The sequence below is a fragment of the Chiroxiphia lanceolata genome, chromosome 2 (assembly GCF_009829145.1).
Source record: "Chiroxiphia lanceolata isolate bChiLan1 chromosome 2, bChiLan1.pri, whole genome shotgun sequence".
In the NCBI taxonomy this organism is placed as follows: Eukaryota; Metazoa; Chordata; class Aves; order Passeriformes; family Pipridae; genus Chiroxiphia; species Chiroxiphia lanceolata.
This window is the reverse complement of record NC_045638.1, coordinates 110,250,457-110,277,129: the sequence shown is the minus strand read 5'-3', so window position 1 is coordinate 110,277,129 and position 26,673 is coordinate 110,250,457. Positions and strand designations below refer to the sequence as shown.

At 37.3% G+C, this 26,673-nt stretch overlaps 1 protein-coding gene across 22 annotated transcripts in view; it reads right to left on the bottom strand.

Annotated features, from left to right (window-relative positions):
* ROBO2 (roundabout guidance receptor 2) overlaps positions 1-26,673 on the bottom strand; it is a 1,060,454-nt gene that overhangs the window by 80,816 nt on the left and 952,965 nt on the right. For all 22 annotated transcript variants that reach the window (XM_032678944.1, XM_032678942.1, XM_032678955.1 and 19 more), the window contains 7 exons: positions 26,249-26,373; positions 21,533-21,704; positions 15,198-15,403; positions 10,991-11,072; positions 10,124-10,289; positions 8,318-8,484; positions 4,063-4,184 (listed from right to left, as the gene is read on the bottom strand). In XM_032678944.1, coding sequence (XP_032534835.1) covers positions 4,063-4,184; positions 8,318-8,484; positions 10,124-10,289; positions 10,991-11,072; positions 15,198-15,403; positions 21,533-21,704; positions 26,249-26,373 — 1,040 coding nt within the window. The remainder of the gene's footprint in view (positions 1-4,062; positions 4,185-8,317; positions 8,485-10,123; positions 10,290-10,990; positions 11,073-15,197; positions 15,404-21,532; positions 21,705-26,248; positions 26,374-26,673) is intronic.

The following is a 26,673-nucleotide window of genomic DNA, read 5'->3' as shown; positions in this document are numbered from 1 at the left end:
AGTTTGCTGCATTTTTGTGGTAATTATGTGTCACGCCTACAGCAGGTCACTAAAAAGAAATCCTTATATGTTTAGCAATTAAGAAATTAATTAAACTATGCTGAGCATTAAATATCTCTGTAAGTTTGGTACATGTTCACACGCAGGCAGAGTTGCAGAAACATGAACTGTGACTTGATGAAAGAATGTAATATTTTCCAGGTATTCTCATTTCTCTCTCTCTCTTTTTTTTTTTTTTTTTGGTAAGTGGTTGCCACTTGTACAAAGCGCTCAGCATTACTTCAGTGTTTGCAGGAACCCTCTGCATTGAAATACTGGGATCCAATAACATTTCTAATCTTCCTGTGACACTTAAATACTCTTGAATTTGTACAAGCAGCAGTGATAGCAACTCAAAAGATCTGCAAGAGTTGCTGATCTAAAGACACACTTTCTCCCTCAAAGGACAGAAGGCAGAAAATGCAGATACTCCTCAAAAGGCAGAAGAAAGAAGTTTATGGGTAGTTGCTACTCAGCACAGACCTAATGCTTTAAGGCGACCTACAAGTATAATTGGTCCTCTGTGCTCTTTCTCACCCCCTTTTATTATGAGCACATAGTGCAGGAGGTATCTACAAAGCCATTTCTGCAGAACAGGAAACTCATTTTCCCTGTATGTTCAAATCTGCACATGCCCCAGCAGAACACAAGACAGGTTCAATGGCTATTAGGTTGTTAAAAAGATGGCAAGAAATTCATAATGCAGATTATGCTACAAACATAAGCTCCTCCCAGGCAAACATGCTAATCTGCACCCTAAAGACATTTTGTAATATGCTCTGTAACACGCAAATTTCTGCCCCAAAATACTCTAAGAAATACTCTGCTCCCACAGTAATACCCACAGCAATTCTCCATCTGGGCAGAAAAAGCTTTCATGCTGTGCTGAACTCACTAGCATGGGATCACAGTACTCTCTGGAAATTCAAACTGCACTAGTATTTATCTGTCCTACAGGAACAAGGCACAAAGGGATGATACACTGGAAGACAGCCTAATGGACTTGACTCTTGAAGCTTCCAGTGAAGTACATTCATTTAAGATCTACATCAAATTAAAAGACAGATGAAAATAAATTATCCTTCTGCCTGGTAGCCTCCAAGAAGGCAGTCAGGATTTCAAAGCAACAATTCTTTTGTCATATCGAAGAATTTACTTTTGTTCCTGCTTGTGCCACAGGGCTTCTTTCTAATGCAGAAAACATTTCATATCTGGTCACTAATGAAACTTTCAGTTTAATGCCCACTGAGGTTACAAGTGCTGAACCATGGCTGAGGTCAGCTAAAAAAGTGCTTGGAGTACACCATATGCTCTTGCAATGCAAAATGTTTTGATAAAAGTAAAAATAATTCATGTCCAAGGCTTGCAATCAGCCATTTGATAACAGTGGGCATATCTGACTCCACAAGTCTCTTCAGCAACAACTACCTCTGCACCTCACCTCTCTATGTGTAAAGTTAGGATAATGACACATTCTTACCATTATGATGTTAAATTCAGTGCTATTTGTGAAGCACCCAAATGTTACGGTTGAGAGCATGACAGATAAGCAAGCATGTGAGACAAACTAATAATTTTTTATTCAATGAAAGGTTTCAATAGTATGAATTTAATAAGACCTGGCACCACACAGTGAATAAAGAAGATAAAAAGAAATGTTGAATAGCTCCATGAAGAAGAAGATCTTGTATGTGACCAGATAATTACAGCTATATTTTAATATCTATGCACAAGAGGAATAAATTTAAGTGACAGTGAAAACCTAACTTCTGACATTTCTCTTCTTTTTTTTTTTTTTTTAACATTCACTTTGTAAGCCTGACCTTCCTTTAAAACAGATAAAATATGTGTGTTTATGCCTGTGCATATTTTAAAATTGCAACAGAGTAGTAGGAAAGTATTTTAGAAATTCTAAACTGAAATTTGAAAACAGAGAAAGCAAAACCAAAACCATCCCACAAAGGAGGAAGAAAGTGGTGTTAATTTGCTGTGTCAGGATGCCAGAAATTCACTAATCCAGGACATTCCTTGGCATTCATTCTTTGAATTGCAGAAAGTCAACACAAAGAATCTTATGACTCTCATGGCACTTCTGTTCCTTTGTAGGATAGCTACACTATCTAACCATTTTATATTAATAGTGTGGTCTTTATTCTCTGGATAGAGTGGGATTTTTTCCTAGAGACTATGGTTAATTAATTGGTTTTGTTCTGGTTGCTGGGTAGTTTCTAATTAGCTGCTTCAGAGATCTTTCTTTGTGTGTGTCTTCCCATGGGCAATTCCAAAATGTCTCTACAGAGGCCTGTGAGCTTGTCAGGTGGCATTGGGTCACTGCTTTGAGGATCTTCCCAATAAGCTGATATCCAGAGCATTCCCAACAATTTACCTTTACCTTACCATGTTTTCTTCACTCATTACTTGTTCAGTAGGGGCACCAAGAGACTCTTTTAGAGGAATATATATAGATATATGTATATATGTATCTCCCCATATGCAAGCACACATAAATACATATACATCTATATTTCATTATAATATAATGGCATTGGTTACATGGTATAAAACTGAATTCTGTTTATACTGAAGGTTCTTTTTGTAGCATATGCTAAAGTAAGGGCCAGCCTATGAAACTGTATTTCTGATAGCTGTCACATCCAAGAAGGGGCTTGAAGGAGCACCACATGGATGTAACCCAAGTTTACAATTACTGGCTGCTAACATCCAGAGTTTCTAAACTACTGATCCATCTGTTTGGGCAAAAGGGTTTGCTACAAAGGTTAGTCAGCCTGTCCTGGAGGTATGTAGCTGAAACAGAGAGCATTTTTAGAAAGGCAAGCAGCATATTGACATCATCGAAGGAAAATAGCAGTGACACATACTCTAAATAATCTTCTAAGAAAGATACATTTGTGGGTTTGTCTATTTATTCTAATCTGTACCCTGACCACTGAAATCTGTCAGAACAAGGATGGTGCATAAGCCCCCATAAATATGGCTGAGTTGTGCAAAAACAACAGTAATCCTCATAATACACCATCTATCACCACACTTCTTATCTCCTGTTGTGTAATCCTCTGTGCACATTAACCTCTTAGCGACATGACATGTAGAAGAAAACCCCTGAGTATTGTGAATACTCCCTTAGCAGAATTCATCCTCTATAAAACAACAGTTTCAGTGATGTGCAGAGCAGTACTGTTTCTCTCATTCTTCGACCCGTGACTCTCCATCCTCTGGGGCAGATGCCCCAAGAGCAAAACACTCTTTCTAGTGTGCAGTGCCCTGGGAACTCTCTCCTTCTACTGTTACAAATCCTTTCCTTCAAGCCTCAGGAAGGGAAACATAGCATTTTGAAAGCCAAAACACTATATCAGAAATTCTACCCAGTAGTTTGACCCCTCAAATAGAAACGTTGTTAAGTATTGCCAAAAAGTCTTCTATAATGAAAGGATGTTCAGATTGTGGGTAAAGATTATGCTAGAAAACCAGATGCTACACAGTGGATCAGGCATTAGCACCATGTGCTTCTGACTTCACTAAAAGTGCCCTATAAGAAAGCTATTTTTTTCATTTTTGGGTCACTAAATAATAGGGTATTCTCAGAGGTCCATATGCCTTTAAGTGCAAAGTGCTTTTTCATACAGCAATTTCGTGTTGATATTTAACTTTGATTATTTTTTGACATGCAGAGTAATGAATCCACAGATCAATTATCCTCTAGATTACGGTGTTAAGCATATTCATTTTTATCATATTTTTCTAGCCAGACAGACAACTCACATTGAGCAGAAGATGGAAGACATTGAACCTTGAAAGAGAAAATAAAAAGACTATTTCATTAACTTTTATTTATATATGTGTGTGTGTGTGTGTGTTATGTATACACACACCTGTAGAATGTTACTTTGTCAGAGCACTCACACTGGGGTGAAGAATGGAGCTTTGGGTGGTAAAAAACTGAAGGGATAAGTAGGCAAAACAGGCAAACTGCAAGTACTGTTAAGGTAATAACAGAGGCCTCACCGTCCAGGTGACTTGAACTGTCGTGGGTGTCAGCACAACAGGATTGTGCAGCCGTACAATGACGTCTCCCAGTTCTTTCTGGACTTGCCTGTGATCCACACCTTGTGCTGGTGGGCTGATATCTGCCAGGCACACACATGAAAGCATTATTTTAATGAGAAGAGCTATATATGGCATCAATAAAAAGTACTGAATAGATTAATGACCTGATTTAAGCATCCTTCACAGTACTGTTTTTTAAAACAATACAGCACTAAGGTTTAACTACGAACTCCAAAGAATATCAAGTAAGGCAAGCAAACCATTCACCTTTAGCCACTTAGGAAATAATGAAATATAAATATCTTTAAATGACTATTCAGACTAGAGGCAAAGTTTTCTCTGCCCTAGTAAGTGATGAGAGAGATGCAATGTTCACCAGTTCCAAAACACTCAGATAATAATAATGCTGCCTAGATGCCTGGAACCAAATTGGTTAGTATAATTTAAGAAAATGAACAGGTTTCATTTTTAGGGTTTTTTTTGTCAATTTTCTTAGACTATACATGACATTAAGTCATTATATGTTTCTAATCTGTCACTAAGCTTGCCCTCCCCACACGCCACGCACACAAGAAACCAAACACTAAAAATAACATTTTCCTCTGCAAAGCAAATTTTCCCTTTACAGACATAGATAATGAAATCTAGAGCAGATATGAAAAAACCAAAAGAATTAATTTAGGAAGCCAAACTGATTCTGATCTAATAAAAGGCCAAAAAAACCCCAATCTACCAACAAAAATTTTCTTTTCAAGATTATGTGCCCTTCAAAGTGTATGGGGAAATTGTTTCTTCTAGTCAAAAGCTGAGGCTATTTGGTAACTCGATATACACATATGGAGATCTGTGATTCCAACTCCAGCACCACATGTGGTGCCAGTACCTAATCCTTAGGGATCACATTTGGGTTGTTGTGTTAAACTGAATGAAGGTTTATATCACCTCTGCTAAACTGCAAACAGAACACAGGTGTTAGAAAATGGGGAAGGAGGTGGGCAGTGTGTCTCTTTTACACTTCACCAAAAGGAAGATGCTGGGCTACAGCTATCACCCAACTAATATATCACTGTAGCATGTCCCTTCCCTCCAACTTAGACAGAAATTAAGGGGGGATCTGGAACACAAGCACAGGTTATATTCAAAAGGGCTTGACAAATTATGGTCATGCATCTGTGAATTCTGCTTGGTTTTCCCTTGGGATTCACTAGTCAAAGACAGGTGTCCACTTTCTGGATCAACATCATGTCTTTGTGAAGAGAATACATACATAAAACTTTTTGCCCCTCTGATGGACTTAGATATAGGAGCAGGCATCACGTGACTTCTTTTTATCTTCTAAATATTATTAAGAAGTAATAGATGTCTTAAAAATGAAATATTTAAATATAACAACTGAGTTTGAATCACATGACTCCAATTTTGAAAGAAAGGAATTCTTGATGATCAATATTTCAGGCTCTTAATTCTTGACTGTTAGGGGTTCTGAGTCACCAATAAACAATATTGCCACAGGCTTCTATTGATATTCAATTTACAGTGGCTCCAAGGATCTCCAAAGGGAATAGAATCCAAATATGGATGTCAGTCAAGGAGCTTGTCTAGCAAATTATGTCTATTCAAAGCAACCAAGAAATAGAGAGAGATTATAAAATGAGTCTGTAACTGACAGCAACTCAGATTGGTCTACAGGGTGATGGAATTTATGCTGCTATCCACAAAAAGCTATGATCCCTGCTACAAAATACCTACATGGCTATTTTTTAAGTAAAGTTACTCTGTGGTATACAACCAGCAAAGTACCTGTATTCCCTCAGAGGAAAGGACATTTCTACATAATATCTTTGTATGAATGCCATTTCATCGTTTTATTGGGACATATGTCCAGGAGGGAATAATATGAACTCATAACAGTGAAAAATGAGTATTAAGATGTACATGTGGAATTCTGTTTTCTGATATGCACACTTGAAAACTTATGTGCGACACTCACAAATGTCTTAACATTTTCACGTTTCTAGGAGGCTTCTGGTGGAAAAGCAGTTGGTCTATCTCTAAGGACATCACCAAGTATTGGAATAATAAAATCATGACTCAAGCAAAACTGGTTCAAGAAGCTCTGTTCTGGTCACCATTAAGAGGGTTCTAAAATAAAATTGATTAGATATTTTCTATAACCTCTCTTTTATCAGCTTCCAGTGGATGTACTATTAGTTGCTATTAATTTAAATTTCAGGGATAGGATTATTTATAGTTTCTTGAAAGTGTTTTTTTAATATATGGTTTAGTCTATTAATAATCCAACAAGAAATCAACTCCTTGGTCTATTAATAATCCAACAAGAAATCAGCTCCTTTCTTAGAGTAATTATCATTTCTCTGTCCTTTTTTGTGTTAAGTCATATAAGGTAAACCTATTGAAAGTACCTGATTGTCTACTTGTAATCCACTGGTGAAAATACACGTAAAATCTTGTTACTTGTATTTGCCATGCTTAAAACCAGGACATTAAATGCTCAGCTATTAAAGCTACCAGAGACACCTGTTGCAAATTATTATATAGCACTGCTATAGCTGCTTTGTTGTTTCTCCATGGCCACTGTGAATAGGCTTTCTACTGTCTGTCAGCTTCTTCTGTGAGCCTGAATTGAATTCAGGCATAATTAGAAATCACATCAAAACATTATGTTAATTTTCAATTGATTTTATGATTTAATTCTATTAAACTACAGGCTTGCAAAGAAGCTATAAATCCTGTACATGTCTGAGTATGCTTGACTGCTAAACAGCTTCTGGAAATGGAAGCTGCAACACATGCTGTAGCTAATTAAAAGGCATGTTTTTACTGAAATCAAATTGCTTGTCAGTATGTCAGGTAAAAAGTCTATACTTGACACTCAAATGCCAAACAAAGTTGTTTTTTTTAGCTAGGTGATAAGTTATGCAGACTAAAAGGCTGTTGCAATGAAAAGCATGAGTCACCCTATAATAATGGGAGAGTAATAAAGAAGAAAACTAGTGATGCTCCGTGAATAGTCAAGCCACAAAATCCCTGCACAACTCATTCCTCCAGCTTTTCAGAAAGCAGCTCTGTTTCTCTTTTTCCAGCCAGAATTACTATTTTGAGTGTCTAACTATTAAGGACAGATTTATTCAGGACTAGGCTGGGGTGAGAGGGGCTGGATCTGATGGTTATGTGATAAAGAAATACTACCCTACTCTTGTTTATCTCTTTCCATCTAGGACCAGTAAAGTACACAAACCACTTACACAAGCTGGATGCTCTCTCCATACACAAACACAAACAGAGGATCTCAAGTTAACAGAGCTATTGCTTTGGATTCAATCATTCTTTGGAATCATAATTTTTTAATTCCTGTATTACAGCCTGCATAAGACAAAACTACACTCTTGAATTAATTAGTCCAGCAACGCCTTCTCAAAGCCAAAAAAAAATCCATGCTGTGCAGGGAAATTTGTTTGTGGCAGTTATATGCAGTTAGAACTTGATGCAATGTGAACAGAATTCAATAGTCAATTCAATAGCAATGGAGGATCATAGCTATCAATCATATCACCACCCCATAAATGAGGGATTTCACTTCAACCTTCCCTTCTGGTTTATGCAGTGGATTAATATACAGAATTCAGAAATGTAGGTATATAAATAGAATGCACTTTTCTCAGAATAACTTCAATATATTTTTAGCACGAAGACACCTTAATTTACGTGAATTCTCTGCCTAAATGTTGGATTAATCAACACACTAGAGATATTTTGTGCCATTCTTTTGATTAAAACTAACACTAAACAAAGTGTCTGCCTGCCATAAGCACCTGTTGTTACTGTATATCCCTGTTATAATGATGGAGAGGAAGTAAGGACATGGAGAGGATACTGAGGAGAGCATGGTATTCAGAGAAGTTTTCAGAAAAGCTTGGTTAACTCACATTACTTTTAATAGAAAACAGGAGCACAACGAGTCTAAGTGAATTGCAAATCAAAAGGTCTACGCCGTAGGAAGGATTAAAAAGGGAAACTGTCTCCTAAGCTCCAGTTTGATACAGCAAACATTGGACAATTTTTACCTTTATTGGTTAAGCCCGATACATGATTCCTTCAGTCAGGGTGCTCAAGCCCGGACTGACCTGTTGGTCAACTCAGAGCTTTCTTTTTATTTTAGCTGAAGCACAGAAGCCTTAACAGCCACCCTTACCTTGTGTTCTGACAGGGTCTGACATGGGGCTGGGGTCACTCAGGCCCTGTGAATTGATGGCTCTCACCATGAACAGGTAGATCGTGTTGGGGCGCAGGCCCCTCACAGTGTAGAGGGTGCTCTTCACGTGGTTTGCCACTGTCTGCCAACTGTTGCTCACAGACTGACTGCAATGAGAAGAGGGTTGAAGGTTATACACAAACACGAGAAAAAAATAAAGGAGTGAAAAGACCTACTTTTGTAACCCGAGATCAAGTCTAAGCACAGGAAAAGTTAGTAAAAGCAGGGTAAAATTTAAAAAGATGTGTTTCGGCTAACTCATTGAGATGAGATAAAAAAAGCAACACAGCTCCCAAAAGTATTTTTCATTGCAACAGAAGCAAAACCTTTTGCCGTTTCTTTAAAATAAATGCCTGCAAAAGGAAAGTGTGGAGAGCTGTGAAGTAAATTTCAATGATAGGCTACTTTTGAACATAAGATTTTAAAAGGAAAATTCTGTTAAAAGAATAATTTTTTATACTGCTAAGTAAATTATGTCAATAAGTTGTCATTGGAAGAAAAGTAGTCTCCTTGCATTAAAATCATAAAAGTTAAAAAAAATTCATAAAACTTGCTTTTAAAGGCAGGAAAGTATATGAATATTTTTTGTCACTACATTTTCAATTCGACATTATTATAATTAGATTAAAATCCACCATATGAAAAGATTTCAAATGTGATTGTAAAAACAGCTTTTAATGAAAATGTCTGGCTTTTGTTAAAATTATTGATGGGATGCCATTAAAGCTTATCTAGGGAGAAACATCACAAAAGTTTAAAGAGGAAAATTTATTTCATTGTGCTTTGTTGTATAAAGTATTGATGAAAAAAATCTTTAAACATATTAAGAGGAAAAAGAAAATGGAAAGCTACGAGTTCTATGTTGTTTCAATTTCTTCATTCATGCAACACATAAGAATAAGTTCTATAACAAAACCAACAAACTGCACATGTAACAATGTTCCTTACAGTTTAACAGAGCAGAATGAAGCATTTTAGCTAAAATTTGCATGACTTGCATGAATTTTAATCAAAAGACGAACTGAAATATTTGTCATTTGTTGAATATCTTGATTAAGGAAAACATTTAAGAACGTGTGGATTTTTAATCTGAAATGTGTACTACAGATCTGTTGCAGAGGTATGGCCCATGCTTAACAAACTTGCTGAATTGGAGCCCAGGAATTCTTTTGTACCACATAGTAATTGCTGCTGTGTGGGAGGGAGCAGCTGGATTCTCTTCAGCCTCAGGCTGCAGGATAAAATCCTAAATTATCCCCACTAGCCTTTTCACTTAAAACTTTTCATCTATCTAAAACAGTAAAAAATAGAAATTTAAAGTGATTTGACTCTTTAATAGGTACTGCTTTAACAAGAGCAGGAATTAAAGTGTGCAGAGAAGTTTCAGAACTACCCATTTATTTTCAAATCATTTGTACTATGATATTCAAGAACCTGCAGCATTCCCACAGAAGACTCTCACTGACCATCAATGTTAAGTAACAAATAATGACTGCATTGTTCTGTTATATTCCAGAATAAATTGTTAGATGCTTCTCCAATTAATCCCTTTAAAAAAAAAAATCAATTAAAAAAAATCAGTTTAAAAAATATGAATCAATGCCTGCTATAGGAGTTGTCATTTAATGAACCTCTAATGATATGTGTGGAGTCCAAAAGAACACCACAATACCAGGAGAACAGCTGTTACCAGGGTTTAAGCGAAATTAAAAAGAAAGGAGCTTAAAAGTGGAATAATTCACATACCTAAAAGCCTCAATGATATATGCACTGGCTGGTAAGCTTCCAGGGGTCCCTGGCTGCCAGGACAGGGTGACACTGTTCTTAGTAACATCAGTGACCTGAGGTTTGGATGGTGGCCCAGGGAGGTCATTTATATCATAGTTTTTACTGACTGTTGCTCCACCGGATTCTGTGAAGGGCAAATGCAAAACAGTTATTTTTTTATCCTTGGTTATATAATTTGATCAAAGTAGAAGATTAAAAGGAAAAAACATGGCAAACATCTGAAAAAATCATCATAATGAATATTCTTAATCTGTAAAGAACTAAGTCAAAAATTGCTATAGTTGTTTAAGTACATACTGAAAGAAAAAAACCACAAAATTCAAAAGGTCATATATAAATATTTCTTTTAAAAGAAAAAATAAAGAACAACAAAAACAAACAAAACAAACCCCCACCAGCCTTACTGAAGTTTGCATAAAATACCATAAACTCAGTTTCTAGAAAGCTGAGAAAGTTCCTGTATCCAAATCAACTCCAGTACTCACAGAGAGCACTTTGGACTTTGGAATGCCTCTGTGTAGGCATAATAGTTTTGTTGGCCAAGTCAATTATTGGATAAATCCACAGTTTATTAATACTCCTGTTTAGAAGAGTTATAGCTTCCCTCTGTCACTGGAGACAAACATAAAAACTGTTTCAATGTCAACAGGCATTTAAAGATAATAGGAATGATATGCAAGGCTTGTGAAAGAACAGAACCTGCTCATCCAAAACTCCTCCATGTCAATCCCAGAAGTTCTAGAACGGATTATTTGACTCAGACTGCTCTGGTATGGTCTACACTTTCATTGTGTGCCAGCTGCAACATTTCTGGACATCACTTACCTGTCACCTCCAGCACAGCACTCCAAGAGGTCTCCCCACTGGAACTTGTAGCCACGCAAGTGTAAGTCCCAGTATCGGACAGCTGCACATAAAAGGGGCATAAGGGCAGTTTTAACAATCTTTTAGAATCAGCTGAGTTTACTCTAATTTTCTTTTTCTAAATGTTTCTTGGTAAGAAGGACTTACCCTACATTTTACATCAGACTAGAGGGCATCAGATATTTTCCAACAATCATTTAATGGTGGCTTACTTTTAGAGAACTATAATAAGATTACTTGCTTCTAATACTTTACTAATTCTAATTTTCATATTGTTAATGGTACCAGTATTGTAAATGCTACAGGATGGATGTTTCTGACAGTGCCAGTGTTTGCATTGGTTACAACAATTGCAGGTGAAATCAGGTAACAATATAACGACAATTAACCTCTTAGAGGGCAAAATCTCACCATTCATTATCCCATGATGAGCAAGAGGTACAGGTTCCAGTGCCAAGGAAGGATGTTACATCATCTTAGACTTTTATGACAGATGAAGTCATTTCTATACAGGCCACCACACAAGCAAATACTGTTGATGCTTAACAGTGGTTTTCTCTACACAGACAAGTCCACCAAGCAATTTTCAAATAGCAAGATTAAATTAGATCCTACACCATGCTTACCTTTCCTCTGTTTCACATAAGATTTTATTTCAGGCTTGCAAGGCCCTTTGGTAGCAAAAAAAAAGTGCATTGGTATAAAACTATTGTGTTTCTCTTGTCAGTTCAAATATTTCAAATTTATTTGGGGAAACTGTTTTGAATTTGATTGTCAATATTAATCTCATCACTGTATTAATTGTTCTACTAGAAAATTTGCCAGGTGTTTTCCTATTCTCTATTTAAATTTAAAATAAAGATTTCTGAGTCAGGAACTAGTGAAGACCACAGAGATGGACGGGAAACAGTAACTTTACAAAGCACAAAATATGCAGAGAAGCTCTCCTACCACTATGCATAAAGCATGGTAATCTGGAGGTGGAAGCAGAAGAGGGAGAGTGCTGACTCTAGTGATAAAGAAAAAGAATTGTATTCACCCTCAGATGACTTGATGGAAATAGAAATGCATCCAAAAAGCTTTACTGGACTTTAGGAAATTGTAATGGGTTTTCTGTTAAATGCAGATCGGCACTATAGCATATGTGCTTATACTTCACTCTTCAAGAAGAATGTGAAGGCAAATAAGCAAGATATTCTTCAGATTACTTGTTGATATGTAATTTAGTTGATTTTTACCTTGGTCTTGTTTGAATTTTGTTGGTATTTTCTTCAGATACACTGAGACTGCCGTGTACCATTCTTAGGGGAGGAAGCAACTTAAGAGGAGGAATTCTTAGGGGAGGAAGACAGCTCAACTGCCTGAAGGAGCCTAACTCACATTTCAGGAGATTTTTTTTCTCCGTGAAACACAAGCAACAGTGAAACCCCTCTGACAATGCCTCAGACACTCAAAATATAGCAGTGCTGCTGCTGAAATGAGTAAGACTCTTGAAAGGAGAGATTTTCCAGAGGAGAGGGCCTTATAGCATTCTGAAGCAGTGTTTTTTTTGCTTCCTCTGAGCTTTTATTAAATATATAATTCTTCATTACATGATAATGGGGAATATTTCTCAAGGCTATGGGTCTCAACTTCATTTGTGTGCTACTGTGACAGATGGTGCATAGCATACTCAATGAAGTATGTGGTGTACACGACAGAGTAACTTGGAGAAGACAAACTCAACATATAAAGTAAGCTGGAGATACACTGCTTCTTGCAAGTTACGGCAAATTATCTGACTTCCAGACTGTGGATGGATTAGATACAGACATAATGTGTTGATAATTCAATTATTTATACTTCTTTTTTTGTGCCGTGGAAAAAACAATGGGGGAGGCGAATGGAAAAATGTGTGTTATTCAGTAAAATAAACAGTTTTTAATTAATGCAGGTACCTAAACCTTCTGTGGTAGATTCTGTGGAGCAAAAGGGAGATTTCCATAAGTGCTGAGCTGTCTGAACAGGTACTGAGTGAGTGACGTAGGTGAGTTTTCAGTTATCTTCCTCAGAGCAACTGGAAAGATTGGCTCATCAGAAAAATCTCTATGTTCATACTTATCACTGTGGCACATGTGACTGCTGCAGGCTCATGAATAATTTAATTGTGATATAATAGAAAGAGCTACATAGCAGAAAATGACCAGCTAAAAAGGGACCTTAAAGATCATCTCTTTCCAACCCCTCTGCCATGGGCAGGGACATCATCCACTAAACCAAAGCTGATCAAAGTCCCATCCAACCTGGCCTTGAACACTTTCAGGGGTGGGGAACCCACGACTTCTCTGGGAAACCTGCTCCACCCTCAAAGTAAAGAATACCTTCCTGATATCTAATCTAAATCTACTCTCATCCAGAAGGCTGAGGACATGTGAGTGACAAAGACTAATTTATTTTGAACTTGGATATGTTAAGTGTACTTGGACATTTTCATGGCCATTTTTTGCTTAGGAAGTGGTGCTACTCCTTGCTCAGGTAGGCCTGAGAGAAAAGTTAAACATTCCACTCTTAAATCCATATTTAATTCACAAAAATCGCAAGGGACAGGAGAAATCTGCAGTTTATGGTCCTGTGTAGTTTTTGTTCTTGAATTTGAATACACTTCTATAGAGGGGTTTATAAAAAATGCCTTTCTGAACCTCTAAGGAAAACTGGTTAGTAGTGAATGAGCCACTTAAGGATCAATAAAAGCCTCATGTCTTTCCAAACCACACTCACTACTAATACTGTTTTCTTCTCCCCTTGCAAGCAATTTTTTTCCCCTTTAGTTTACAGACTTTGGGCCTCTGACAGCGAGATTAATGCGCCGGCACGATTCAGAACCAATTTCATTGTTTGCATAGCTGCATGCAGACAGGTATCCCAGGAGCTTCTGCCTCATGGACACTCCACAGAAGCCCATCATCAGTGCCTGGAAGCTTGTTTGAAATCACTAAGCCTCCACCTTTAATTGCTGCTTTCTAACACTACTGGGGAATCTTGACTATTCAAGCGCACTCTTTAATCCAGCTCTACAGGAAAAATGCATTAACCTTCATGGCCTAAACCTGCCTTCAGCCTAGGGAGGAAGGATAAATTGTTTACTCAAGGAAAGCTAGCATAAATTTTTTAATAAATTCCATTTTGTTCCAAGAAAGTTCACAATTCATCTATGATCACTGATGAGAAGGTATCAGAAAACAAAACTGCTCTTTATGTCTTGTCATCAGTAGCTACTTTTATTGACTTTTTTTGGATGGAAAAGCCAAGTGCAGAAATTTCTGCTGATGAAATTAAGTGGTTTCTGAAATTGTCTTTAAGTTCTTGACAAATAAGGACATTTAACTTACTATTTTTCCACATGCACGCTTGTCTAAATACACACAAACAACTAACACGTGTTTATCTTTGAACAGGGAAAAATTAAAAGCCAAAAAAAAAGATTAGTGATGCAATATTTATCAACCACATGGGACGTTATGCTATTTGGAATATTATAATATCATGTGTTAAAATGTAAATGTTACAATAGGTATTTATTTTGAACAGAAATCCCCCTGTATATGACCTCATGTACTAGTTGTGTTTTGCCATTTGAAGCCTGGTGGAATATTTCCAGCAAGCATAACATTGGAATAAATCATCCAGTTCAGGACTGACAAGACTTATTGATGGAGAAAGTGTGTGGTTAAACTTTGATGAACTCTAGATCACATGCTACCACTACAAGTCCTTGGAAAATTATGATCAGGCGTTGCCAAGGAACTGCTCTAAGTTTAAACAGAGAGGCCAATGGCTTCATGGTAAGACTAACTGAAAAGACAGAAAGGACTGTCCTTTTATATTTCTATCCATCTCCAACTCATGTGTTTTCCTGAAACATACATAAGATTTTAAACATCAGTTCTATTTTTTAGGGAATTCTCATTGAAATATCTGATACTAGTTTCACTCTTCTCTTTTTTCCCCGCCTTCCCTACACAGTGTCAAAGAACGAAACAGGACATGGACTTGGAGAGAAGTGCAGGGCAAAAAAGACAAGTTAATCTTGAAGACAAGGGGGAGGCAGCAGAGCTGCTCCAGGCACATGCCAACAGGCCGGAACCAGCCGTGTAGAACCTGTCACGCCTGCTTGGTCACCGCCACTCACCCGCAGCGCTTTAATCTGCAGCGTCCCCTGGTCCTGTATGGACGTCCGAGGGTCTCGGCCCAGGAAGGTGAATCCTTCTTTCAGCCAGCTGATGACAGGGAGGGGGTCGCCGGTGGCCTTGCACTTCAGCAGAGCTGTGCCATCCACTGCCAGTGTCTGGTTGATGGGTCCCTGGAGGATGATGGGTGGAGGCCTATCTGTCAAGACTAAACAGCGACACCCACACCTTTAAAGATCCTCTGCTCCAGTGAGCCCTGTTCCGTCACACAGCACCGATTCTAAGAGACTGGTTTAAGGCAGCATCCGAGAGGTTAAAGACATTGTTTTTGGAAGACCCATACATGTTAACAATTAGTTGGCATATTTGAAAAGTATTTTTGTAAGGATTTTATTTCACCATTGCGAGACAACACCTAGACATGTAAATTTCTGTTCAGCAAAGATCATCAGACTCATTTGGTTAACACAGAATGAAAATTAAGACCTTGATTCGGAAAAGAATTGAAGTGCATCACCTATTTCTTCCAATTTGGGAAAGCACTTAAAGCACACATTTGATGTCACATCAAAATGTGCTTAATTGCTTACCTAATTTATGGCCTAGAAGAGAAAATCTGTTAAGAGTTCAAAGTGAAAAACTAACACTATTATAGCCTGGGTACCAACCACATCCCCAGTCCTGCTCAATTTGCAAGTTTTCATCTGCAAAAATACCTCACAGTAATACAAAACATCTTCACAATCTGAGTGATCTAAATGACTGTACTGCTCTTTCCAGTGGAGAAAAGCTCAAACTCAATCACACCATTTAAAAGCTTACTTATCAAACCATTTCATCAACTTTTAAAGCCAGGAACTCTCTTAATTTTTTCCCCTGATAATTTACATTTGCATGCTTGAAATACTGCTTAAAGGACTCTGCAACCAGTGAGTGCATGGCTTTGTATAAACCTCATTCCATGACCAGTGGGATACCTTGAAGATGAGGCAAAATGCTTGTGTTCACTTTTCTTGAAAAAACATTTTTTGATAAATTATTCTGCTGTTGAACCTATCCTCTGAGCCATCTGTTAAGCAGCAAAATATAACTTTTTGTTTCTAAAGAATGTGTTTATACAAAACGAATGTGAAATACTTGAACATAAACAAGGCTTTGACTGTTGCATAAAATCAGCATAACAGAGCTGAGTATTCATTTTTATATATTTACCTGCCACACTGCTGCTGTTTTAAATCTTTGAACAACTGAACAATTATGTGATTGGTATTAAACATTGTAACAGGTAGGATTATCTTCTAAAGCAGTGTAAGTTAGTCTCCCTCTGCTGATGTCAATTGAGTTTGAACCATTTATTCTAGCTGAAAATCTGTTTATTACAGTCCATACACAACATTTGACTCTGACAAAGAAGTGAAAAGAAATTATTACGAAGCAATAAGGTCTCTGTTGTATTTGAGCTGTTTGAGATGCAAAGGTCCCTCTGGAACCTTCCACAGATCCAAAATGCTTTCATTATGCTATTTAATAAATAAAAAAATATTAGGGACATGTTGGTGGTACATTTTATACCTAAAATAATTCTTTCTGAAATTTGAACGTTGCAAAAATACAACTACCCTGTTTTGTTAACAAGATTCATAAAGGACAGAATCATTAGTATTATCAGAATCACAGTTTGGAGTGTGAATTCATCACATTTATTGAAATTGAAACTGAAAATAGAAGGCAAATAAAGACTATTTATTAACACCAGAATGTGAAAGCTATTTTGGAAATTCTGAAATATCACCCATTGAACTCAGAGATAGGACAGGAAACACTATGTTACAAGAAAAGAGAAAATGTAATGCATTTTCACCTTAATATGAAATTTTTTATCTCATTAAGGTTCCTTATAACTACACAGTGCAGCCATTTGGTGAAATAAAAACTGATCTCATCTCCTATGTACTATAAGGATACCTGCAGCACAAGTATATTTAAATGAAAACTTAACTGCAAGTTATCCTTTAGATTTAATGTAAAACAGGACATCCCAGTATTTTAGGCAGCTAAAATTTAAGTCAAAATTACTATTTAAGTTGTTAACTATTCTATCGCAGTTTGCTTCACCTAATTGTTTTTCATATGTGTAGCAATGTAGGTATTTTCAAAACCTACCGCATTACAGATATTGTTCTTTGGCACACAATTAGTTTTTTTACAGCCCAAATGAGGACCTCATAATCCTTTAAATAGCTCTGATCAATAGTGTAATTGAAAGTCTCCTGGCCAGAAGGAATCTTCATTTTCAAGGGTGTCATGGGTGAAAGACCACTACAGGTTTCCATGACACTAAGGCTAAAGGTTAAATGAACACTTAGGGTTTCCACTGATCTGTGAATGACTGTATTGTCTTCACAACTAGGACTTGTAAATCTTCTATAAAACCTGTGTGGGTGCTTGTGTTCCTACCTCATTAGTAAGGATCCAAAACTTGCTTAAAGGTTTAAAAACATATATCATAAACATTCTGAAGAACAGAGATAATGAAAAATATCCATAAAATGGTGTGGTGTTTGTTAGTTGCTTTTAAAATATTTTAATTCATTTGCCAATATCCATATATTCTTATAGTCTGGTAACTGAAAAATTAAAATATTTCTTTTGTGATAAAGTGCATCTTAAAATTGGAACAGATTATAGGAAAAGAACAAATTATACTTGTTAATTAACAGTTTATTCACTAAAAATGCAATTTGGATCAACTCAAATCATGTTTAACTTCGGGTGGAATGTGGTCAAATTACAACAGGAAATTAAAATAAGAGAATGACAAAATGAAGTCTTCAGTTTTTCACTTCCGAAATCAAAATTTCAAAAACTTTCCTGGTGAATTAATGGGGAAAATCAAACATAAGTCCTGAAATTCACACGATGAACACTAGTGTGATAGGGCAGGGTTAGGGTTAGGTTGGAAAAGCAGAGACCAATCCTTCTGTCTTTTTTTGCACAAGAGCTTCACAGGAGGCTGTGATATTGTTCTGAATCTATCCTGTTTGAGACTGTCACACTTGCTACAAAATATTTAATATACATTTGATGAGGGCTAAGAATCATGGTGGCCAGATCTGCAGGCAAGTAAACTGTGAGTAGAGGATTTGAGAGAGAGATATCCCAGAGTATTCAACAGACCTATAATAAAAAAAAATTGCAAAGGAGTTTGGGTAAAATGCCTCAAGTGTCTGTCCCAAATCAGTGGAGGCTGTTGAGGTATGCTGCCAACTCCTCCTCTTACTTTTTTTAATCTATTCTGAATTATCCTTATAGATCCAGCCTTTCGCTTTATTGAAAATCTCAGAACCACAATGTTTTAAATTAATTTAATATCCTAAACCAGTTCATTCTTATGTTGTCAGAAAAATGCACACTGTGAGGCTAATCTTTTCCTTCCAACCCAATACTCACCCTAAACAGCAGCTGCTGGGTAAAGTGGACAAAGCATGATCCTGCAGCTGCATATGCATTGGCCACAATTTTTATTAATAAGTGTTAAAGATTACTAACTAAGGAGAAATTCAGATCTTTTCCAAAATATTCTGTGCATGATGGATAAATTTATGTAACTAAATACTAATTGTAAACTATTCATTTTATGCTGAGCACAGACATAGATGGAAGCATTTGGTTTATTTCCAGGATCTGTCATTTTAAGATTGTGAGCTGCATATTCACTTCTTGAGTTTGAAAGGATTGCTAAGATTGTTCAATTTTTAAAATGATTTTGCTTTTCCAGATGTGCATTAGACAGTGAATTACATGATAGCCTTTCAAGAAAATACAAGATTTGAATTTCAAATATACCGAAGGCTCTTAGCACAGTCCATAATCAGCAAAATTATCACTCAACTCAGCACATTTCATCACAGCTAGTAATCTCTTCTCATGTGAACACTTGAGTTAAAAATATTTCCAGTAAAGACTTGTAAGTGTAAAAATGTTAACAACTGAAACACTGCTATATATGGTATAATTAAGCACTTGTTTTTCTGCACATGACATGTTTTCATTCTGTATTGGAACTTCAATTGGATCTAAATTACTCTGGATCAAACAAAAATGTGTTCAAAATGAAAAAGATGGCTCGCCACTATTATTAAATCATTAACCAAACAGAAAAATTCTGGGCTATGAAGTAAAACTGAAATCACCAGCCAAAAACTAGAACACTAATGCTTAAGTATATAGCTAATATGCACAGTGTTTATCTTTTATTATATTTTTAAAACCATTAAATTAGATTTCCCTACTGATAAAAATCATTAGCTTCCTTAACCTCTGCTTAGCATCAACCAAAACAGATTATTTCGACATTTATGGGTAACTTCCTAACTAAAAGCAATTAAAAAAATATCTGTGATCTAATGGCAGATTTATTTATATAATCTCAGTTCCACAATGTTGTTTTGGCACTTTTCTTCTGACCTCACCTGCCCTTTGACTCGGGGATGAAATGGTATTTCTATAAAGCAATTTTGTATTTTTTTCATAATGATCATGCTGCTGACAGTGGGTTCTGGAAAGCATTTGAAGAACGCAGGCCTTGCACTCTCTGAGCAGCAGAGCCTCCAGCTAATGCTTTCTCCAGCAATGTGAAATGCACACTGCCTTTAATCAGAATTAGCTGGAGGTGAGTTTGCATTTTAGCAGGGACACTTTCCGCTAATCAACTAACGAAAACTCCAGAGAGATCAATTGGGATTTATTTTTCTTTCCCCCGCACGAGAAATGGACCACAGGCCTTGCCTGTCAAAAGGAAGAATTTCTCACCACTCGTGTCCTTGAACCTGATTTGATCCCCTCAGCGCCTGTTGCTGTAAATCTGTGCAGCATCAGCAGGTGCAACCATTAACAGCTCAATGTCCTCTCAGCCAATGTTTGTGTGTTCTGTTTATTCCAATCACAGTCATGGCCCTGAGTCAGGCAGCACCATGGACAGATATTACAAAATACTGCCTTTCCATTAATTTTAAATGACCTTTTAATCTACATTTAAATTTGAATTGAATGAAAATGCATCATTTTCTCTCAGACCATGAGAGAAAGGACTTAAAGGGATCGCAGAGAGAAGCCAAGCCTTTAGTTTCCAGAAACTACAGAAAGGCAATGTGCTTGAAGAGATGCGAGGATAAGGCAGAAATTATCTTCCCCTGTCATAAAAATATAGGCAGCTTTTGGAAAACAAAGAAAAGGCATCAAATTAATGCTCAAACCTCTATAACATGAGCCTGAACCTCTCTACCTGTCACTTGTGATGAATATGCTCTTGTGAAAAGGAAGATTATTCAAAATTAGACATCTTTTCAAACTTTCGTGGTGCAGGCAGGTCTCTAAGGGAACAGTAAAAGTAGACCTCTGCATATAACAACAGTTTTAATGGCAAAAATTCATCAAAGTCTGTCAGGAGATATTTAATGTGTCAGTTAAGATAAGGAATAATGATGCCGGGGAATGCCACAATCTCCCAGTATAAGAGGAATTCTACTGTTTTCCTCACTAACATTAAAGGATGCAAACTGCCTTCTATCCACAAGAGGATGAAGAGGGATATCAACAGGATTCCTGACATATGAAAAGGATTCATGTTTGGAGACGGAGTAAGGTAAACTTCAAGGTAGGATAAATTTCAAACCCAAAAATTTGAAATGGAACGCATCAAGACAGATGCTTTTCCTTTCCTGAAAACTCTTCTCTACCTTCTCATTTTCATGGCTTTTTTCACACCTAACCATACAAGGAAATTCTTGGAACACAGCTCTGAGGTAGGTGCCTTAATCACAGAGCGACTAAAGGGCTACATGCAGCTATTCTAAACAAAGAGTACTCCGCTATGTTCAAACAACTGCCTTGGTTTAATTGAGCTGAGGACACATTCCCAAACTAGCTGTGTAAGATGGTAGTGAAGACTGCTGGGAATCATGACTAATTTTTTTTTGCACCCCAACTCACTGCTTTAATCATAAACCTATTCGTTCTCCACAATGTTTTCTTGCAGTAGTCTCTTAGCTCTAGCAAACCAAGCAGCTTCCTTTCTCACCAACCTTATTTTAAGCTTGTTTTTCCCTTCTTTTCACTGTTAAGGAACCTTCAGAAAGCAAGCAAAAGGCAAAATAGGCCTTGGTGCCTTCTTGACTCCATAGACAATTGCACGGAGATCCTTTTCCATTTTATTTCCCCTAGAAAACTGTCCGTTTCCTTGTATGAATTACGTGATCTCACATGCCTTTATTTACACTGCTTTTAAAATACTTTTGACAGCAAAAAAATAAACCAATGGGAATTTCTAATAGCTCACCATCAGTAACCTCCAGCTGAGCCTTTGCTAAAATGCTTCCAGCAACCGTCAGTGCTTGACAAATGTAGTATCCTGCATCCGAGCGCTGGATGTTGGTAATGGTGAGGTCTCCGGTCGGTGACACCGAGTATCTGCTGTTGGGCTGGAGAGGCTGGTTTGGGAAGAGTAGGTTCTGCAAAGACAATTCATCAAACATCAGTTCAAAACACAAAAGCACCACTCTTCCCTCAGCTAGGGAGGCGACGATTTTTCCCTTAAAAGTACTATAAATAAACTAGAAGGAAAAGTAAGGCTTTATGAACACATAGAGCTGGCTTTCCCTGCCTTGGGCAACTTGCAGTTTAAATTAGAAACAGCCCTTTGACAGCACACAGTGCTGTGTTCTGGGGGTGTAGGCGAGGAGACATTTTCCAACAATCACACTTGAGTGATTTATATTTGTGACACATTCATCTTCTTTCTGAGTGTAATTGTAATAATATACTTAGTTTGGCTATCAAACCAGGAGGACATAACACCACAGTAAACATTGGAAAACTAGCAGAAAAAATTGACTCCTGGAGACTTGAGGGAGCATAGCACTATTGTCTGGCTGTTAATATGTCCTGGGCAAAGGAGAAAGTAAGAGTAGGGCACTGAAGTAAAGCTGGGAAGAAGATATGACCAAGTCATAAAGTAGGAGAAGCTGGCAGAGCATGAGAGCTCAAAGGAGAAGTAAAAAGAAATTAAAACTGAGATGTACTAAAAGAGAAATGCATCATGGAGCCTTGAGGGTGAAGAGAAAGGGTATTAATCTGATGTAGAAATCATCAAAGAGAAAAAATAATTTCATGTAGGATAAGACATCAGTTAGCAAAAACCAGGGAGATTAGCTTTTGCCTTTGGGCTGGATTGGAGAAAAGAGAGATGTCAATAAGAATAGCTGGAATGGCTGTAGTAGTCATTGCATATGATGAAGGACTGAATGAATCAATACTGAAAAGGTTTTAGTAGTGAGGGCTGTGTTTTCAAGGAAAAAGTTATACCATCTGGCACAGCTCTTGTGAATAAATAAGAACAGGAAAAGGAAAGCAATGCGAAGGGAAAGGTCAGCAGCATTGCCCAATGAGGCAGAAAGAAGAACAGCTTAAACAATAATTAAACAAAAGTAATTCCAGTAAAATAGGATCTGGCTTTTATGTCAGCTCAACAAGCCTCTATGAAAAATACAGTTGTTTGCAGCAGGAATACCCCAAAACACTTAACATGCTGTGATAAGCTTTCAGTCATTACTGCAGCTCTGTATAGCTCTGCTGTGCTTTCTAATGATGATTCCCTACTAACTTGTAAGCTTGTCTGTATGGGCTAAAAATAGAATCTAAAAGTGTAGAATAGGGTATTAAATGAATTTTCTGCAGACCTTAATGGTTTACAAAAAAGGATTTGGAACTGATAAGCAACAACCTGCTTAAGAAACAAATAAGAATTCAAATAAGAAACAAATTCTGCTTTTAAGTGAAACTCATGCCTTTATGGTTTTGGCAGTAAAAGGAAAGTGATACGCTTTAAATAAGATCCGACGCTCTAAGTATCCTTATAATTGTATTAACCTACAAGCATACTTGTCACCCTAGGCTTTTCCCTTGCCTTATTTCAATGGCAATGTTCAAGAAATTTATAACAGCAGATTTTTTCCTCAAAAATCAATATGCACCCAGTAAACATGTCAGATCCAATAGGAAAAAAGTGTTAAAATTCTGAAGCAATTTCAGGCTATGGGACTGAGTGGATCTCAAATAATTGCCTTGTTTTCTGAACTGCCTTGAAACTTTCAGAATAATTTCTGCTTGGCACAGATACCTACTGAATGAGGGTATTATGAAAACTTCACTAAATTTTATGAGAAAGTGAAGAATTTTGGCATGGCTGATCTTGACTCCAATTATCACTCATTATGTAAAGTGTATAAAGAAACACAATGTAAAAGACTGTGGAAGGATCAAGCTCCTAATTCTTAAGAGAAAAATAATCCAGAATCCTCTTTATCACTGCATTAGACAGGGGACACTACTCTTCTTTTTGTCTTCAGCATGGGCCTCTCTTCTCTGGAAGGTACCATGTTCCAGTAAATATTCCATACATCAGGAGGAGTTCACCAGTCTCATGATTCCTCTCTTCAAAGATCAGATAACTATGAACTGTAACTTGTCCCAAATTACAGTAAAACCTCTTTTTGAAATGCTTTTTATAATTTCACTATTTTAATTAGCTGTCGGGTTGCTCATCTGGACACAGATGCTGGGTTGCGAAAAGTGGGACCGAAGACATCCCTGATACAGTACCACTGAATTTATCTCAAGGAAGAATTTAATCCACAGGGTCTAAAGATTACACACACCCTGCCCTCATGCATTTCATTGATGGGTGGCTGTTGGGCTCTGGGAAAAGGCCACCAAATACAAAGGGCCAGCTGTTTATGCACAGGCTGGTACAAAAAATTACTCAGGAGGGAACAGGTCCCCTCCCTTCCAGCTGGTTGTGCTCAAAAACACAGGATGGAGAAATGGAGTCTCAATGAAAAATGCCCCACAATTACTGGAGTGGGATAACACGACTACATAACACTACTTCAAACACTAAAAGTGGAGCTGCAAACAGTTCCCCAAGTAAAAGCAGAAGCAAGCACTGTAGAGACAAGAAACAATTTATAGCTGGGCACGCAAAGGTGAAAAGTCATGTAATTTGGCAAAAACACCACCCTCCATTTGTATGATGATATACAGTGTGTGGAAACTCACCTCCCTTATGGCATCTCACTGCAAAATCTGGCAAGTTACACAGTGAGAGGGTAACCCTAACCTGTGTTATTTCACTGATGATCAATCAAGATTAACAGGAGGCTGTCATAAATCACACTGAGCTGTGTTTGAAGGTTTGATTATAAACCATGTAGGTATCAATTTTTATGTTGCATTTATTTGCCAAAAAAGACTATTCTAACCCTCGGGGATCTGTTTCTCAATATGGTAATTAATTTTCCAGGTTTGTAATTAAGCAGCTTCAACATGGTACAATCAGTAGGTAATAACATTCAATTAAAGACACAAGATGCATTTTCACCTTAAAATGTTTTTACCCTTGAAGTGATAGAAATGGAAGAGGATAAAATAGAGTATTAACACTTTTCAATTACGCTAAATGACTTTAATCCTGCAAATGATGTCCTACTTTAATTAGAAGCTCTTCTCTTTATTACAGCATGATGGATGTCCACTTTATTAGATTCAAGTGTGACACTATAAGCTCACTTTACATAAACATTACCATGTTATTAAAATGCTCTACAAGGAAGGGTTTTGAAATGTCTGCTAGCACATCACTACTTCCTACTTTAATTTCAACATACTATTCTACTTTCCCTTTGGAACAATTGCCACCTTAGTCAGACTCACAATACTTTGCTTTTCCAGGGTGTGTGATCCATGGAGGCTAAATCGAAGTTTCTCCAAATATTACACTGAGAGATACACATTGAAGGTTAAGTTTACGCTCAGACAAGCTTATTTTCATAAAGCAATAGTGTTGTATCTTTGTAAGCCACAAAGACAGCAGAGCACAAAATGCTGTCAGCCTGGTCCTGTCATTCTGGAATAGCTTTCTGATCTCGTGAGAAGGTGAAGGAGAAGCAGGTGGGGCAGAGCAGGAGATCTGTGGTTCAGCTCTTGTCTCACATTTTAACTGAGCTGGTGCACACAGGGCCTCCAGATCTGACAAAAGGCACGTCTGCACTGCACAGCACAGTGTGGATACGTGAGTTAACTCACATGGGGGAAAGTAGCACAGGGGTCTGAAGAGACCAACCAAAAGAGAAGGGTATATTGCATAGACATACAGACAGGTGTAGCCATGACAGGGCTCAGCAGGGAGCTGCAGAAGGCACTGTCCTTGGGTGTTCATTTGGCCCTTTTAATTTTTTCTCAGGTGCAAAAGAAAATACAGCACGTAGTTTTTGCAGTGCTCAAATTTAACATACTAACATGAACTGCACACTCAGAGTGAGGAGGCCTGACTTCTGCTGTAACAACGTGCCAATGCAGCAACAGCAGCAAAGAAATGTTATGATGTGACATTCAAACCCTAAGCTGTGGAAGCCAGTACTGGCTGACGGCAACGCCGATCACCACATTACAAATTCTGCCTGCAAAAAAGATCGGGGAAATATTTCCAAAACCAGATCTGGAAACTTCCTGGGACAATTTTACTCAAGAAAGCATCTGCGTGTTCAAAACCTATATCTGTATGCTCTAGGAGAATAATGCAAATCAGCTTGCGAGATACGTATCTGCCTGATCACGTCTAGACAGGTTGTGAACTGTAATTACTGACTCTGATTAGTAAAAAATTGAGTCATACCTTTTTTTATCTACTGTGCCTGTCTCACCCACCTGTTCGTTGGGGGCTTCAGAATGCAAAGCCTTTACTGTTGCTTTCTGTACATCTGCACAGCACCTAGCCCGAGTTTCAACAACTTAAATGGCCTTTGTATTCTTCATATTATCAATATTTAAAAAAAAAGGCAACAAAAATTTCAGTGCAGAATAGTGATAGTTTAAAAAGAGAAAGTCCTGTGAAAGATTAAGAGAATCTGTGAAAGGTAATATAAAAAATTTTCCTTAAAATTTCACAATATAACTATTTAGAAAGGCTTGAAAGACTTACAGGGTGCTTACAGCTTACCTGACTTCCCTCTTTTTGCCAGAAAACAGCTGGCTGGGGATTTCCTTTAGTTTCACAAGGAAAAGTCACTGTTCGACCTTGGGCTACAATCTGGTCTCGTGGTCTCACCACAAACTGTGGAGGAGCTACAATGTAAGAAAAAACATAGTGTAAGTTTAGCATATTTTGCAAGGGAGAGACAGGGAATACTGAAGGAAAGAGACGACATTATGGAGATTTGTTTTATGTCAGAGGACATGACACCAGAAACATTAATTAGTATAGACAGAATTAATATATAAACAAACAACAACAGCGACAGAAAGAGCAGCAATATATGTATGTGACATCCCCAGTTATTAAAAAAAAATAAAAAAGGAAATAAACATTACAACCATACATGCTAGAGTCAATTCTGATGACAACAAATGCTAAGGAGCACACTC